Source organism: Grammomys surdaster, unplaced genomic scaffold (assembly GCF_004785775.1).
Source record: "Grammomys surdaster isolate TR1022 unplaced genomic scaffold, NIH_TR_1.0 341, whole genome shotgun sequence".
Taxonomy (NCBI): Eukaryota; Metazoa; Chordata; class Mammalia; order Rodentia; family Muridae; genus Grammomys; species Grammomys surdaster.
Window position 1 is genome coordinate 1,755,510 of NW_021604760.1, and position 18,317 is coordinate 1,773,826.

General features: G+C 41.6%; 1 protein-coding gene across 1 annotated transcript in view; it reads right to left on the reverse strand.

Annotated features, from left to right (window-relative positions):
• Positions 1-2,497, reverse strand: part of Pgm1 (phosphoglucomutase 1) — a 59,087-nt gene extending 56,590 nt beyond the window's left edge. The window contains exon 1 of the mRNA XM_028778784.1: positions 2,149-2,497. Within this exon, the coding sequence (XP_028634617.1) occupies positions 2,149-2,394 (246 nt within the window). The 5' untranslated portion in view covers positions 2,395-2,497. The remainder of the gene's footprint in view (positions 1-2,148) is intronic.
• Positions 2,498-18,317: the final 15,820 nt, after the last annotated feature.

An 18,317-nucleotide genomic window follows, 5' to 3' on the forward strand; every position in this document is an offset into this window, starting at 1 on the left:
CAGACCCCCTGCTTATCTGCCACTCTCTGATGAGCTCTAACTGCTCCTCATGCTGAAAATAGACCAGAACAATTTATTTCTTGAAGATTTAATCTTTTACAGAATTTGCTAACTACAGAGGTCCTGAACTAATACCCCTGAGTATACCAAGGAAAGACCTTCATGTAAAGTGTAGTCCTGTCTTAAGCTTACTCTCCAATGGGCACATATGACTGGCAAACATAACTTCACCGGACTTGGATTAATCTATTCTAGTGGTATCTATGGAAAAGGAGCAGTAGCTTTCTGAGCATAGGATCTTAATGGAATCACACATTTACACCCCCTGGGGAGGAGCGATATTTAAGAGAATCAGAGCAGCAAGCTGGGGACAAAGACCTAGGGCATGGCTAGGGTGGACGCACGGCAGGCAATCTGTGATGGTGAGAAGGATCAGTGACGTGATCACCACAAGGAATGAGACTATTCGAAGTCAGCCAAATGCAGGGGACAGGGAAGGCCTACAACAGTGCTACGGGGAATGAGCAAGCAGAGTCACTCTCCCTGAGGGGGCTTTTTAGCCGAGAGGTGGAAGCAACAGAAGTCAGATGGCAGTAAGGTAGCCAGTGGCCACTGTGTGAATCGGTGCATACAGGAACTATTAGAGTTTGGCCAAAGAGGGAAGTACAGCAGGCCAGTGGCTAAAGCGTGATGAGGTTTAATTGTTTGTTTTGTTTTTGTAGTAACTAATTCTTTCCTTCACACCCCACCGTACTCCCAAAGTGACAGACATCCATTTGAACCCTAAAACTCACACTATGCCAAAAGCTCCTAAGGACACGGCTCATTGCTGACTGTGAGTCTCTCTTTCCCCCACCCATTCTCTGAACTGGGCATACATAGGCCAGGGAACTGCTGACCGAGGCCCCTGTGCGCATGGGTGGAGATGAAGGGATCCTCCCCACGTAGCTGATTGTCCTCTCTCCCACATAGAAAGCTGTGGTGGTCTGAACACTCAGGGGCATAGTAACAGAGGTCTTCCACTGTAAATGTCTGACCCATTCAGGAAAGTACACAGAGCTCAGTTTAGATCTATGAAAACTGAGGAAAGAAGGTCCTGTAACTTAAGAGTCCCTTAATTTTCAGAAGCCACTCAAGTGGGACCAGCAGGTCTGTGCTGGATTCAGTGTTCCCCTTATAGTAAATTCTTTAACTTGCCCAGGCTTCGGTACGGTCATCGGTGATTTTAAAGTACCCATAATAGCATCTTCCTTATAGGGCTTCAAGAAGATTCTTGAGTCACACCAGTGAAATGTTTGTCATGGTACTTGGTAAGGCAGATTGAACTAAGTTAAAATACAAGTAATTGTTGAAGGGAATGAGCCCCAGAGGAGCTGAGGAAAATTCCAATGTTATGTTAAATATACAAAGAAAATGTGTTCCTTAAAACTCCTTTTAAAATATCTTGTAGAAACAAATAACCAATTCCAAATCCAAATTTATAATCACCAGATTTATAGGGGAAAAAGAAATTTCACCTCTCTAGTGGACCTGCCCAATTAAGACAGTTAACCTCCTTAAACAGGGGGCGGAACCAGGGGCGTTGCATTAATTTCCTGGCCTGTCAGGACAGCTTGCATAAGAGAGCCCTTGGGTATATTGTTACTGCTTTAATGAAAATTCAGGTCCCAGCCCCCTTGGTGGAACAGGTCCAGCAGAGACTGGACTTTTCAAAAAGCCTGAGCCCAGGCAGCAGGCCCAGAAGGGGAAGAAGCGCCTTTCTCAAGCCAACTAGAGGGTAGGGAGAGAGACTGGACACCTGCCCGCCCAGATCGCTGGCTTGACGCCCCAGAGGGATAAGTGCTGGGGTCACCCGGGCCCTCCCAACGCCAGGCCGTGAGCCAGCGGGAGTTGCCCCAATCCCAGACCAGAATAGCACAACGCCACGCAGGGTCTGCACCGCGGCGGGCTCACCTTTCCCGGCAGTGCTATTGCGAAACTGGGGGTGGGGGTGGGGGTGTCTAAGGCAAATGGGGGTGTGGGGGCAGGGTACTGCCAAGGTCAAGGGAGGGTGCGCGGGGCGGGGACGGGATGGTGGCGCGCACGGAAGCGCCGGCCCAGAAGAGCCCGCACGTCGCACACGCTCCGCCCGGGCCGCGCGTCCCTTACCCCGTTGGCTGCGGCGATGCGTACGATGAGCTGGATGGCCTCGGTCATGTAGAAGCGGCCGTCCCCGCCCACAACCAGCGTGGCCTCCTGCCTCAGCGCCGGGTCCACCGTGGAGACGATGCTCTGGATAAAATTCTCCGCATAGTTGGCGTTGCTCTGGAACACCTTTACTCGCTTCCGCAGCCCGCTGGTGCCCGGTTTCTGATCCGGATATGCCTGCGTCTTCACTGTCACGATCTTCACCATGGTGGCGGTTGGCTGCGAGGCGACAGTGGCTGTGGCTGCTGCAGAGGGCTCAGGGTCCGCTCCGCTCTCGTCCTGGAAACGACGGCCCAGGGCCTGCCCACGGCCCGCCCACTTCGCCCAAGTCCGGCTGCCTGAGAAGGGGGACGGGTCACGGGGTCGAGAGGGGCGGAGTCTCACCGACTGACACTTCATCTCTACCTGAGCCAATGGTCTATATATAAAGAAACTAGCTCTTTAACTGGAGAGCAGAGCTTGATGTAGGTACCGATCATAGTGCAAGGACGAAGAGTTCAGTACGTTCCTGATTGGACTAGAGTATCACATATAAATTCTAGAAGCCGGTCTAAAAGACAGAAATGCCATCCTCCGACTTATTTTCTTCAAGGACAGAATCAACCCCAAAGTTAAATTCGGCTTCCTACTTTTTATGTGTTCGCTGTGGACCACATGCTACTTCTTTAGTGATGGTGGATATCCAAAGAACCGATTTGTTTAGTGTATAGTTTCGAGATCTTCCAAAAGTACGGATTTTATTTTTCCATGTTTCTGCTAAAAACACTGAAAATTCCAATAATAAAATCCTTCCTCACAGCTAAGTATGGGGACCACTTGAGGCAGTTCAGCTCAGTTTGGGTCTGAACAAGCCAGGTAGGCTGTTACCGGGATTTACCTGCCTGTCATCCATCGTTTTTGACAACTAGGAAACGGAAACTTTGAGGGCAGCCTAGATAACCAGTTAACTGTATAGTTAACTATATAGTTCAGATATAAGGCATCATAGGATTACTGTGACAGTAATGCAGTGATGGTGGAAACGGCAAGGGCTAAGGCAGCCAGAAAGGATTCGATTATTCGGTAGGACTCTTTTCTTCAGTCTTCCTTAGTTCCTTTGGTTTGTTAAGAGTCTCTCCTTGACAAAGATGTCATTTACTAATTGTGACACATTACTAAAATGTGTCATTTTAGTATACCAAGAAAACAAAGACCCTTAAGAAAGTTAACATCTACTTAACATCTGTGAGTGTCCATCTTAAACAAACATAAAACTTTCCATAAAGGATTTCTGCAAGAATGAGTGAGGCTGTGGTGATGACTGTGCCTGCATTCCTATGCACTTTCTCTCTCTCTCTCTCTCTCTCTCTCTCTCTCTCTCTCTCTCTCTCTCTCTCACACACACACACACACACACACACACACACACGCACACACTCACACACACACCATGGAGGCACAGACCTATACAGACTTGAAATGACGCCAGCCTACTACAGTCCACATGAATTCCATATTAGTTGATACAGCCATCAGACTGTAAAATCTATCAGGCCTAAAATTATCAGCTTGCCTCTCCAGCTCCAGTACTAGAACATACTGATAACCCATGAACTCAGCTTGTATTCATACTTTTACAGTGGCTAATTGCTGTCTCTTGATTAAGCAGGGAGGTTGGCTGACCCATGTAAGTTCCGCCTCAGAATGAATGCTGATAGGTATACGGACATAAAGTTTATATAGCATAGCTGGTTATAATCACTATCATTGAACTTCTGTGCTAACTATGTGGAAATTGAATTCTAGACAGCTGCTCATAATTTCTAATATGTACAGCTTATAGTCATATTTTTGTAAAGTAAGTTGTGTGAACAGACCCATTAAATAGATGAGAACTTTAAAGGTAGAAGAGTGGATATGATCGAGATTACCTAACTCAAAAATAAAAATGTAGCATAGAATCCTCTAAGTTTTAGAAATATCTACTTTAGATTTATATAGTTTACATTGGTGCGTTCACCCTGGTACTAATAAAAAAAAAACTCAACAAATGGTAATCACATAAAGCGCTGGGCTCAGACTCAGAACCCATGCCCTTCCCGCAGTCTTTTCTGTCTGTGGAAGTATGATGAAGCTTTTCACTTAAGAATGGCTCTGTACTTCTCTCACCTCAGAACACGAAACTGTTAGCTTCAGCTGCATAACAAATGCATCTAAAACTTATTAGCTTAATAAAACCTCCATGTATTATCCCCCAGGCTGTGGTTTATTCAAGTGTTACAGCTCTAAGGGAAAAAGATTTTCCCAGTGCAAGTGTTGCAGCTCTGAAAGGAAGGTATTCTGGCAGTCAGGAGCCAAGAAACACCCCAAAGTCACACTGCATAACAAACTTCACACAAGAGATGTATGAGGAAAGACACTAGAGTGTGGCTGCCTGTGCTCAGGAACTGAGCAGAGCCAGGCTTCTTAGGTAGGGTTTCTTGGGGCCAGGATTTATTTGCCAGGGTGGAGATTTCCAGGGGTGAGGTGAGGGGCAACACTGCTGAAATTTCAAGTCCTGAGCTTGGGGTGAGCCCAGGGATTGGAGGGATTTCAAGCTCGGAGATTGGTGGGTTTTGAAAACCCAGAAGTGAGCTTGGAGATTTTTAACCAACAAGTTAACTGAGCCATTCTGCTGAACTGAGCAAGAGTCAGCCAGTCTTGGCTAGATCCAATGTCTCCTTTACAGTCCCTATGATCCTAGTAATCATGTATGTAATCCCTTTGTATTACTTTTCTAGTGCTGTGTAACAAAATAACACATACACAATGACTGAAAATGACCATTTATCATCTCAAAACTCTAAGTCAGAACTCTGCCACATTTGGCTGTGTTCCGTATTCTCAGATTTCGTAAAAAGATTGAAATCATGGTCTTGACTGTGCTGAGCTCTTATCTGGAGGCTTAGTGTTAAAGGTAAATAAAAGTAGAGGCCACAGTCTAGATACCCAAAGTCCAATCACCTGTAGCTATGTAGCCTTGTATTCCAAACTGCATTCATCCTGATTGCCCTCAACCACTACTAGCTCCAGTCATAAACAGCACAGAAAGACCTTCTCATCATGAGTCAACAAAACCTACCAGCTATAGAAAACCAGACAGCTTATAGAGCTGTGCTTGCCACAGAAGGAATGCTGATGTGTAACAGCACTGTGGAGGGGCCTGTGCTTTATAAGGTGAGCAGGCTTTTGCTTTTTTCTTAGAGGCTTCCACTTGGTGAATTACTCTTGCAACAATACACTAAATTTAAAACCGTTTTGAGCTGATTGCTTTGGACACATCTCTTGAGAATGCTAAGAACGCTGCTTCCTTGGCAACTGTGGGGCTGAGACCCCTGCTGCTTTGGAAGCTGTAGTCCACTCCTCTTTGCTACACTGTGCTCATGATTCAAGTCTCTAACTTACTCCAATGACATTAGCCAAAGAGATTTCAGGTTTTTAAAAACCATTGATTTGTGTGTATGAGTGCACATTACAGCACTGTACCTGAGGACATCCTGCAGAAGGTGGTTCTCTCCTTCCACCATGTGAGTTCTAGGGATAGAACTCAGATTATCAGGCTTGGCAGCAGGCCAAAACATACGTACATACATACATACATACATACATACATACATACACACACACACAAATAACATTATTAACAGTCTGTGTGAACTGTATCATGAAGTCTCAATAGCTACAGTTGCGTGTACATAACCATACCAGTAAATGCTCAAGCAAGGATGGGCAGAGAGCTGTTGTATAACAAAACTTTTCCCGAGGAGAGGCAATGCACATGTCTATTCTCCCCAGATGGGGAGTCTGTGACAGACCAAAGTACAGATCCTGTGTTACAGCTCTGAGGGGAAAGGTTTCCTCAATGGAAGTATTTCATCTCTGAAGGGAAAGGTATCCTGGCAGTTTGGAGCCAAGAAATAGCACAAAATCACACTGCACAACAAATCTCACATAAGATTTATTGGGAAAGTCACAAGAGAGTAGCTGCCTTTGCTCCGAAGAGAAACAGCAAAGACCTGAGCAGGAAGCTGGCTTTGTGGAGGGTTTCTTGGGGGCAGAGTTTTCTAGAGTGTGTATTTACAGGGTGGGGATAGGTGGGACACTTCAAGTCCTGAGCTTGGGGTGAGCCCTGGAATTGGTAGATTCTGATCTTGGGAATTGGGTTTTTTGAGTTCAGGGATTTGTGGGTTTTCAAGTCAGGGATTGGTAGGTTTTCAAAACTTGGAAATGAGGTCAGACTTTTTAACCCTACAGATACCACCCAAGTCCAGATTGGCAAACCGATGAGTTTAACTGGCGTTATTTGCAGGTATGTGGGTGAGAGGCTTCTTACAGGAGCAGAAGTGATAACAGCTGCATTACCAAAGCCCACCCCACACAGGGTTGGAGAGCTTCCTTTCCAGCAGACTCTGATCTAAACCTCTTCCAGCCGGTTTGGCTGGTTTCTGCTTCTTCTAGGTAGCTGGTCTGGTCTCAGTCTTCCTTGCAGCTGGAATCTGCTTACTCCAGAAGGAGAGGCCTAGTGAATCTGGTCTGTTATGAGGATTGGCTGAAGCTATTGTGATTTTACCTTCCTGTTCAAGGAGCTTCCCAGCAAGACTGGATGCTTCAATCTGGGACAAAACTGTTAAACAGGGGCCTTAGGATCTCACCCCTAGTTGAGGGGCTATATGTAGCTGACAGAAGGAAAGTCAGTTTTCTTCTTAGGACAGCTCTGATAGGGGGCCACACCCAAGAGGTCAGTCTAACACCCATGTACAAGTCCAGCACTAACTGGACTCAGGATGGATAGAAACAGATAGATGATGAGTAAGATACATATCAATAATAATTATAAAAGACTTGAATTTGAGAGAAAAGGAGGGGACACCCAGGATTTAGAGTGGGGAGATGAAAAAACATGAAAACGTACTGTGATTAATAAATAATAAATAAGTAGCCTGTGTAATCAGATTAGATTTACCTGGATAATCTCTGTTTTGCCCTGTAATGTAACACGTTTGTTCATGGAAGTGATATTCACACCCACAAGGAGAGAACGGTGAGTTGGAATTTGAAGAAGAGCAGAGGTGTGAGGCGGGGTCTGGGGCTGTAGGGATCAAGAAACAAATGGGCTGGTTATGTGTCTGCATCGGTGATTGACATCAAAATCTTGACATGACATGTTCTTCCTCCATGCTTTGGCATCCAAGCGAACAGTATTTAATCAGCCCAAGGAAGCACAGACTCGGAACACAAGCACCAAACAAGGCACAAAACAAACAGGAATCAAGGCAGACTCTGAGATGCGCAGGGTGGTGCTGGCCTATAACAAGTGCTCCAGTGAGACAGGTACAGGTACAGTGTAGACAAGAAGCTGAGTTGAGGATAACAAGCTAGGGAAAGTGACATAGAAACCAAGGCTAGACAGATGAGTAGTCTGCAAAGTGAAAAGAGAAGAATAACATTTTATTTCAGGGCAGGAACTTCAGAGGGGAAGTCTGAAGAAAGGTGTGAGTTACAAGAACTTACAAGGCAGCCACTGTAACCAGCATAGAACTGGAATGGTGGGCCTGACCACACTGGCCTCCTACACACTGTCAAGTACTGTAGTCTTTAAATATTAGTAGTGAAAAACAAGGATTTTTATTGTGGCAAAATGTATACAAAAGTGATCATCTTCAGGACTGGAGAGATGCACCCGTGGTTAAGAGGACCCAGGTTCATGTTCTAGCACCCATATGTCATCCCACAACCATCTGTGACTCCAGTCCCAGAGCCCATCTGATGTCCTTTCCTGGCCTCCATGGGACTAGGCACACATACATACATGTTGGCTAAACACTCATAAACATAAATACATACTGTTTTTAACCATTTAAAGTGTACTTTAGTGGCAGTAAGTAACTTCGTGTTTTATGTGTAGTCATACTATCATCCATGGGTAGAATTTGGGTGGTTGCTGAAACTTGACCTTAGGGATTCTCATGAGCTAAGCACATACTCTAGCACTAAGCTACACCTGGGTGTCTCTAGAACTTCCCTATCGTCAACTGAGCCTATGTAGTCTCTAATTCCCCATTCCTCCCTGCCCGTCCAGACTGCTCTTGGAAATCACGATTTTCTCTTCTATGAATTTAACCAACTCTCTCATAATTGGAATCATGCATTATCTTTCTTCTTGTCTCGGGTCTATTTCAGTTAGCATATGCTGTCAAGGTTGATCTTTGGTGTAATATGGCAACATACTTTGAAGCAAATACTGTGTGTTCATACTGGCACGTTGAGTAGAGCTCACTATAGCTACTGTAGATGAATAAAAGGAAAAAATTAGGTTAAGTGAAACCAGCTAGGCAGGCAGAAAACTGGTGGGCCTGCTACTGAAGACAATAGAGAGGGTTGAGATGAGTAGAACTCAAGACATTTTTAGAAAAAGTCAACAACATGTGACAGTTTGTAGTGGGTAAGTGAAATGAATGGAATCTCCCAGCAACTTGGAGTTAGGAATATTAAAAAAGACAGAGTTGTAAGTTGCATATTGTATGAACATGAATTAACTTTTGAACATGTAAAGTTTGAACTGTCAGTCTTGTACCCAAGGAGAGGTATACCATAAGATGTTAGACATACAGGCCTAGAGCTTAGGAAAGAGACTTTGCCAAGTGCTATAAATGTAAAGTATCAGCATACAGTATAGAAATTACATTTGAGGACGTGGGACTGGAAGAGAAGGCTTTGTACAGTGTGGAGGCTGGGAGGAAGGTCCAACACCAATCCCAAACAAATTTAAAGAAACTATAGGACTTTAAAATCTCAAAAAAGTTAGCTTTTCTACTTTTGAAAGAAAATTTATTTATTTATTTATTTATTTATTTATTTATCTATCCATCTATCTATTTATTATTGTGGTATGTGTGTCTGTGTGTGTGTGTGTGTCTGTGTGTGTGTGTGTGTGTATGGATGCACATGCACAGAGCATGTGTGGAGGTCAGAGAACAACCTTGGATGAAGGTCTTCACGTGCTTTCTACCTTTTTGACTGAGACAGAGTCTCTCCTTGGCCTAGAACATTGCCAAGTAACTTATGCTACCCGGCCAGTGTGCTTCCAGGGATCCACCGCTCCCTTTCACCCATCTCACCATTGCCAAGATTGCAGGCACAATGCTACCTCATCAAGTGTCTACTTGGGCTCTGGGATCAGAACTCAGGTCTTCACACTTGGCCATCTCCCAGGCCCCAAAAGACAATTTATTCAGAACCACTGAACAAGCATCAAGAAGAGACAAACGTGTTTCTTTTTTTTGGGGGGGGGGGTTCGAGACAGGGTTTCTCTGTGTAGCCCTGGCTGTCCTGGAACTCACTCTGTAGACTAGGCTAGCCTCGAACTCTCAAACTCAGAGATCCGCCTGCCTCTGCCTCCCAAGTGCTGGGATTAAAGGCGTGTGCCACCACCGCCCGGCCAAACGTGTTTCTTAATATACTATTTAGTATAAAACCTAAGATAACAAGGTTGGGATATATTCAAAAGTCAAGGAGATCTAACTTTTATTTATTAAAATTTATTAAAATAAAAATAGTTTATTTTTATTTATGTGTTAAGTGTATATATGTGTACCATGGTTATGCAAGTACCATGAGGGCATCAGACCTCCTATAAGTACAGGTCATTGTAAGCTGCCTGATCTGAGTGCTGGGAACAGAACCTGAGCCCTCTGCAAGAGGACGGCGTGCTTCTAACTGTTGAGCGAGCCACCTCTCCAATTCTGAGATCTCTTTCTTGAGAATACTACTGATATGTCGCTTAGGAGCATGTTTATAGCAGAATTCCTAGATTTAGTTAGCTTCAATCAGTGAAAGTAAAAGCACTTCTGAATTTCTCTATCTATACTATATAAATGTATGTACATGGAAGGCAGATTAAATGTTAGATAGATAAAAATACCATGCTTGGTCCAAACTCATTTCCTTATACAGTATTATTTAAAAAAAAGTTTTTCTTTAATTCATCACAAATAATTTACACTCCTATTTTTATGATTTAAGGAAATTTATTTGCTATAATTATCAACCTTTGTAACTGAAACAAGTAGCAACTAGCATGTATATAAAATTTATAATACAAAGTTGTATACAGAATTATGGCAAAGTGCACTATACCCTATGGGATTAGCCCTTCAACATTTACTTAATATTAATACATGGTACACATATTGAGATAAATTATCAAGGTAAGAAACACTGAAAAAGGAATTCATTAGCATGTCACCAAAGCCTTAGAAGGCCAAAGCATAACTCCACATTGTGGAATTATTGTTATCTGATAACACCAAGTGATGTCAGGACAACCATACTTAAACATATTAGAATGATCTTCCATTTAAGATAAGAACGATGATCCTTAATCCTTTCCCTACAGGGCAGTTCTCCTAGGCAGGCGTGCACATGTGTATGCATGCACACACACACACACACACACATACACACACACACGTAATAGGAATCAGTTATCATTTTTAAGGATTTATAGCAGATATCCAATTGCTGGTTTTATATAAATCCAAGTTAATGCTGAATTGTTGCAAATGTCAGTTTACTCCATTTGTTAAGTCTACCATTGGCTGTTCCCAAATTCAGGCTTAGTTAATTTATTGCTGTCTAATCTATCTCAATTATTCTAAAATGGCAACTTTATATTGAACTGCAGACATTCAGCAGTTTGTATATATTATGTATATAAGCTACAAGTAGTATCTATATATTATCAAGGTATTTGAAATTTTAATTTGACTAAAGTTAGTGATACTTAGAGAACATCATTCTAAATGAAAGCTTTTTCCTGTGCCAAAACAGTTTTAATCCATGTTTCACTATCAAGAGATTACTCATACTGCTTTATGTGAAAAGCCCTTATAGATGATGAATTGGATTTCTTTTTTTGAATTCATTTTTGGAACTTTCTGTAAAGCATATCAGTCTGAATTAATTTACATAAATATTTGATGTACAAATATTAATATTTTAAATGGCAAAAGATAAGATTTTTAAAAATACAGATTGTAAAGGACATTTTTCAGATATAATGAATGTGTTTGGTATCCCATCTCATCAGCGTTCTCGGTTCCTTATTAGATCATGGGGTAGGTTAATAATACCCTTGTCCCAGAGTACTCTGAGTCTTCACCCCCAGAACCAATGAGTATTAGCTTATATGGCAAAATGACTCCAGGTAGAATTAGATTAAGGTAGGGATAGGGAAACTATCCTGGATGATCCAGGAGGACTTCCTGCAATTACTCAGTGTCCTTTGAAAAGAGAAACCCAAATGGTAACTGGGCTACCACATTAGTTACATTGGCCTTGCTGAGGCCACATGCCTGACACAACTACTTTAGGGAGGAAAGGTGGTTTTGGTTCACGGTTTCAGAATCTTTAGCCTATCACAGTGAGGAAGGCATGGCTGAGGTCTTGGTAGAAGGGAGTGTGTGATTGGAGTTCACAGCAGGATGGCAGACAGGAAAAAGAATTAGCCAGAAGTAGCAAGCAGTAGATGTAACCTTCACTCTTTGTAAACTACTAGCTAGGCCCCACTATCCAAAGGTCCTCTATGTCCCCAAACAATGTCACAACTGGGAACCTCACTGTTAAGATCATGAGCACAGGAGGATATTTTAGATTCAAGCCATAACAACTATAGAAGAGAAGGCCGTATGACTGTGGAGACAGGTCTTTGATGGAGTCATTGACCACAGAACATACTCAGCCACCAAAAGTAGACAGAGGCAAGAATGCCACCTCCTCCAGAACTTCTCAAAGGAACACAGACCTGCTGCACTTTGAAATCTTCCCAGTGTAACTGATTTTGAACTTTTAGTCTCCAGAACCATAAGAAAGTCAATTTACATCACCAACAGAATACAAGAGATAAAGGAGAGATACCATAGAAAACACTGACACAACAATCAAAGAAAATGCAAAATGCAAAAACCATCAGATCCTACTACAAAAGCCTATACTCAACAAACCTGGAAAATTTGGGTGAAATGGACAATTTTCTAGACAGATACCAGGTACTAAAGTCAAATCAGGAGCAGATAAACCATCTAAACAGTCCCATAAACCCTAAAGAAATAGCAGCAGTCATTAAAAGTCTCCCCACTAAAAAAAGCCCAGGACCAGATGGTTTTAGTGCAGAATTTCATCAGACCTTCAAGGAACACCTAATACCAATTCTCTTCAAACTATTCCACAAAATAGAAACAGAAGGAACACTACCCAATTCGTTCTATGAAGCCACAATTATGCTCATACCTAAACCACACAAAGACACAACAAAGAAAGAAAACTTCAGACCAATCTCTCTTATGAATATTGATGCAAAATTTCTCAAAAAAATTCTAGCAAACCGAATCCAAGAACACATCAAAACAATCATCCATCATGATCAAGTAGGTTTTATCCCAGGAATGCAGGGATGAATCAATATACGAAAATCCATCAACGTAATCCACTATATAAACAAACTCAAAGAAAAAACCACATGATCATCTCACTAGATGCTGAGAAAGCATTTGACAAAATTCAACATCCCTTCATGGTAAAAGTCTTAGAAAGATCAGGAATTCAAGGCCCGTACCTAAACATAGTAAAAGCAATATACAGCAAACCAGTAGCCAACATCAAACTAAATGGAGAGAATCTTGAAGCAATTCCACTAAAATTAGGGACTAGACAAGGCTGTCCACTCTCTCCCTGTCTATTCAATATAGTACTGGAAGTCCTAGCCAGAGCAATTAGACAACAAAAGGAAGTAAAGGGATACAAATTGGAAAGGAAGAAGTCAAAATATCACTATTTGCAGATGATATGATAGTATACTTAAGTGACCCCAAAACTTCCACCAGAGAAGTCCTAAGCCTGATAAACAACTTCAGCAAAGTTGCTGGAGATAAAAATCAACTCAAACAAATCAGTAGCCTTCCTCTATTCAAAGGATAAACAAGCTGAGGAAGAAATTGGGGAAATGACATTCTTCACAATAGTCACAAATAATACAAAATACCCTGATGTGAATGTAACCAAGCAAGTGAAAGACCTGTATGACAAGAACTTTAAATCTCTGAAAAAAGAAATCAAAGAAGATCTCAGAAGATGGAAAGATATCCCATGCTCATGGATTGGCAGGATTAATACAGTAAAAATGGCCATCTTGCCAAAAGCAATCTACAGATTCAATGCAATCCCCATCAAAATTCCAACTCAATTCTTCATAGACATAGAAAGAGCAATTTGCAAATTTATTTGAAATAACAAAAAGCCCCAGGATAGTGAGAACTATTCTCAACAATAAAAGAACTTCTGGGGGAATCACCATCCCTGACCTCAAGCTGTACTACAGAGCAATAGTAATTAAAAAGAAAAAAAACAACTACATGATATTGGTACAGAAACAGGCAGGAAGATCAATGGAATAGAATTGAAGACCCAGAAATGAACCCACACACCTATGGTCACTTGATCTTTGACAAAGGAGCTAAAACTGTCCAGTGGAAAAAGGACAGCATTTTCAACACATGGTGCTGGTTCAACTGGAGGACAACATGTAGAAGAATGCAAATTGATCCATTCTTATCTCCTTGTACAAAGCTCAAGTCTAAGTGGATAAAGGACCACCACATAAAACCAGATACACTGAAACTAATAGAAGAGAAGGTGGGGAAGAACCTCAAATACTTGGGCACAGGGAAAAAGTTCCTGAACAGAACATCAATGGCTTATGCTCTAAGATCAAGAATTGACAAATGTGACCTCATAAAATTGCAAAGTTTCTGTAAGGCAAAGGACACTGTCAATAGGAGAAAACAGCAACCAACAGATTGGGAAAAGATCTTTATCAATCCTTCATCTGATAGAGGGCTAATATTCAATATATACAAAGAACTCAAGAAATTAGACTCTGGACAACCAAATAACCCTATTAAAAATGGGGTATAGAGCTAAACAAAGAATTCTCAACTGAGGAAACTCGAATGGCAGAGAAGCACCTAAAGAAATGTTCAACATCCTTAGTCATCAGGGAAATGCAAATCAATACAACCCTGAGATTCCACTTCACACCAGTCAAAATGGCTAAGATCAAAAACTCAGGTGATAGCAGATGCTGGCAAGGATGTGGAGAAAGAGGAACACTCCTCCATTGTTGGTGGGATTGTAAGCTGGTACAACCACTCTGGAAATCAGTTTGGTGGTTCCTCAGAAAGTTGGACATAACATTACCTAAGAACTCAGGTATACCACTCCTGGGCATATACCCAGAAGATGCTCCAACATATAACAAGGACATATGCTCCACTATGTTCATAGCAACCTTATTTATAATAGCTAGTAGCTGGAAAGAACCCAGATGTCCTTCAACAGAGGAATGGATACAGAAAATGTGGTACATTTACATAATGGAGTATTACTCAGCTATTAAAAACAATGAATTTGAAAAATTCTTAGGCAAATGGATGGAACTAGAAAATATCAACCTGAGTGAGGTAAGCCAATCGCAATAGAACACACATGGTATTCACTCACTGATTATTGGATATTAGCCCAGAACCTTGAAATGCCCAAGATGCAACTCATAGACCACATGAAGCTCATGAAGAAGGAAGATCAAAGTATGGGTACTTCGATCCTTCTTAGAAGGAATAACAAAATACTCATGGGAACAAGTATGGAGACAAAGTGTGGAGCAGAGACTCGAGGAGGGACCATCTGGAAACTGTCCACCTGGGTATCCATCCCATGTGCAGTCACCAAAGATAGACGCTGATGTGGATGCCAGGAAGTGCATGCTGACAGGAGCCTGATATGGATGTCTCCTTAGAGGTCTGCCAGAGTCTGACATATACAGAGGCGGATGCTCACAGCTAACCATTGAACTGATCATGGGGTTCCCTATGGAGGAGTTAGAGAGAAGACTGAAGGAGCCGGAAGGGTTTGCAGCCCCATGGGGAGAGCAACAATACCAACTAACCAGAGCTCCCAGGGTCTAAACCACCAGCCTGGAAGCACATAGGGAGGGACCCATGGCTCTATCTGTATGTGTAGGGGAGGATGGCATTGTAGGGCATTGGTGGGAGAGGAGGTCCTTGGTCACGTAAAGGCTGGGTGGCCCAGTGTGGATGAATTTGGGGGGTGGGGAGGTAGGAGTGGGTTGATGGGTAGGTGGGTAGGGACACATCCTCATAGAAGCAGGAGGAGGGGGAATGGGATAGGGGGTTCCTGGGTGGGGGAAATGGGGTAAGGGAATAACATCTGAAATGTAAATAAAATATCCAAAAAAAAAAAACCTGGAAACAAAACTAGCAGATAAATAAACAAAGTGTGGTACAACTATACAATAAAATATCATTAAACTATTAGTTTTATATCTATCTGTCTGTCTGCAACCTATCTGTGTCATTACTTTCATGAAACTTTAGTCCTTTAGTCAAACTAGAAGCATGAAAGCTGAACGTTATGGGCTAACAATTTTTACGAGTCTGAAATAGGGCCAACACGATATAAAGGTACTTGCTGCCAAGCCCAATGACCCAAGTTCAGTTCCCAAGACCCACAAGATAGCAGAGACTGACTCCCAAAACTAGTCTTAGGATTTCAACATGTATGCTGGTTCTCTCCCCCCACCAAAAAAAAGTAATAATATTAAAATATATAAAATCAAAACCCTACAGGAAAAGGAAGATATTAAAATAGAGGATGAAAATCGGGAACACATTCTCCTAAGCTGAGAAAAGGACGAAAGTTTCATGAAAAATGAGGAATTTAAAAATGTATGTTAGAGGTTCCGCCTGTAACACTTGTTAACGATCTATCTTCTCTGATAGGCTATGTGAGGTGAGGGCCGAAATAATGTCTGACTTATTCACCACTGCATAAGCAGTATCTAAAGCAGTGTTCTGCACACATTAAATACCCTGTAAGTACAAGATTAATTGACTTATTGCATATTAAATCAATAGTCAGAGATACAGTAACAGAGAGCTTTAAGGAAAGTGGAAAATGAGAAGAACCACCTTAGGTGTCCATTCCCCACCCTTTCTAAAGCTTTCCTATCCCTTCACAGTCAGTAAGTAATAGCTTGTTCGCCTGACTTTTCACAGTATCCCATGAATTTTCCTCGGGGAGACTTAACAAGGCCTTAATTACCCCAGAGAGGCCACCTATGACAGATCAATACATGATGACAAGGAAATCCAATGAGTTTTGGGGCTTTTTGCAGAGCCTGGGTGAGGGGTTACTCACAGGACCATAGGTGACTCCCTCAAAAGCCTCACTATCAAGAAGTGTCACCCCAGCATGAATAATAACTTCACCATAGCTGCATAGATGAAGTCCTCTGCTTAACTAACCTTCCATCTTCTATATACTTTAGCAGGCGCAGGAGGGAATGTCAAGAGCTCAGAGGGAGTCTGATGACACTCCCATCCAGTTAGGGTGGGATCTAAACCATGATAAACACCATGACCAAGGCAACTCGAGTAGGAAAGATAGGGCTTATTTCATTTCCAGGTAACAGTCCATCACTGAGAACAAGCAAGGGCAAGAACTTAAGGCAGGAACCTAGAGGCAGGAACTAGAACAGAGATCATGGAGGAATGCTGTTTGCTGCCTCTCTTTCCCTAGCTTGCTCAACCTGCTTTCTTATACCACCCAGGACCATCACTCCCATGTGATCTGGACCCTCCCACACCCATCATTAATCAAGAAAATGCCCTACAGAACTGCCTACATCCCTACCATGCAACCGAAATGAAGAAAAGTTGAAACGTAGGTTTTAAAATTTAGTTGGTTAAGAAATCTTCCTGCAATTATCTTTCAGAAATCTTTGTCATTTTCTTGGATTTTCGATGGAAATGTAAAGTTCTATGTATTTTCACAATGTAACAATTAAGAGTGCATTGCTTAGGACTATTTCCATGATCCTTTCTGAGGTCAAATCCCCACCGCTCACATCCACTAAGGGTCTTTGGAATCATGGTCACATCTGGAGGAATAGCTGAGAAGGCCAATTTAGACTGGCAATATTTGCAGAAAGATGCCACAGGTAGCAGGGAGGTGAGCAGAGAGCTACTGAGCTTACCTTATAAGGACTCACTTAGGAGATGACACTTCATCTAGCCTTCAGCTTAATCTGGTGGATCTTGTACTTGATTGTAAAGGATAACAAAATAAGGACTGTACATAAAATACTAGATAACTGTGAATTACATCTAAAAGAAATGGGAAACATAGTTTAATTTTTGAAGAATGAAACAATATTCCAGGTCCTCTATAATTTATATGGTGCTATCTTTAGTATTGTTATTTTGAGAACTATGTAAAGTAAAAGAATCCTCCCTTCTCTTTCTTCTTGTGGTTCTGGAGATCTTAGCCAGGGCCATGTACACTAAATGAACACTCAACCACTGAGCTGCAGCCACAGTCCTAGAGTGCCTATGATAAAGACCACACTGACTTTGGTTACAAATAAAGACATCTTATAAGAATTAAGGCTATCTGTTCTTGATTTCCTTAGACAGAATAGCTACAGTTAGCAAATACATATACGGCAAAGCAGGCCAAAGTTTGTCCCATTAGACTGGGCAACTATTACTAGTTCCTGGTCCTTAAATTCTCTCCTCGCACGGATCCTACTTATTTCCTTTAAATCAGTGCATTCATTTACTTCATTTTCCTCAAGCCATGATGTGGTTCCTTCTTTTCCTTAGGAATTAAGCAGGCTGGATAGCAACAATAGAGATTTTATACCATATAAAGCTAGCAGGGATATATATATATATATATATATATATATATATATATAATATTAACATATTATTATATAATTATATTATATATTATACTATAATATTAATATATTATATAATATAATTATTATAATATAATATATTAAATATATATTGAATATATTTATGTATATATATATACACACACATATATGTGTGTGTGTGTGTATCTTATAACTACAGTCATAAAGAAGTCAGTACTTTTTTAAGAAGAGGAGACTTGGTATTCATTTTAGCAGGAACTGTTTTCATGAATTTTCCATTCAGACAAAGCACATAGTTCACCAAAAGAGCCTT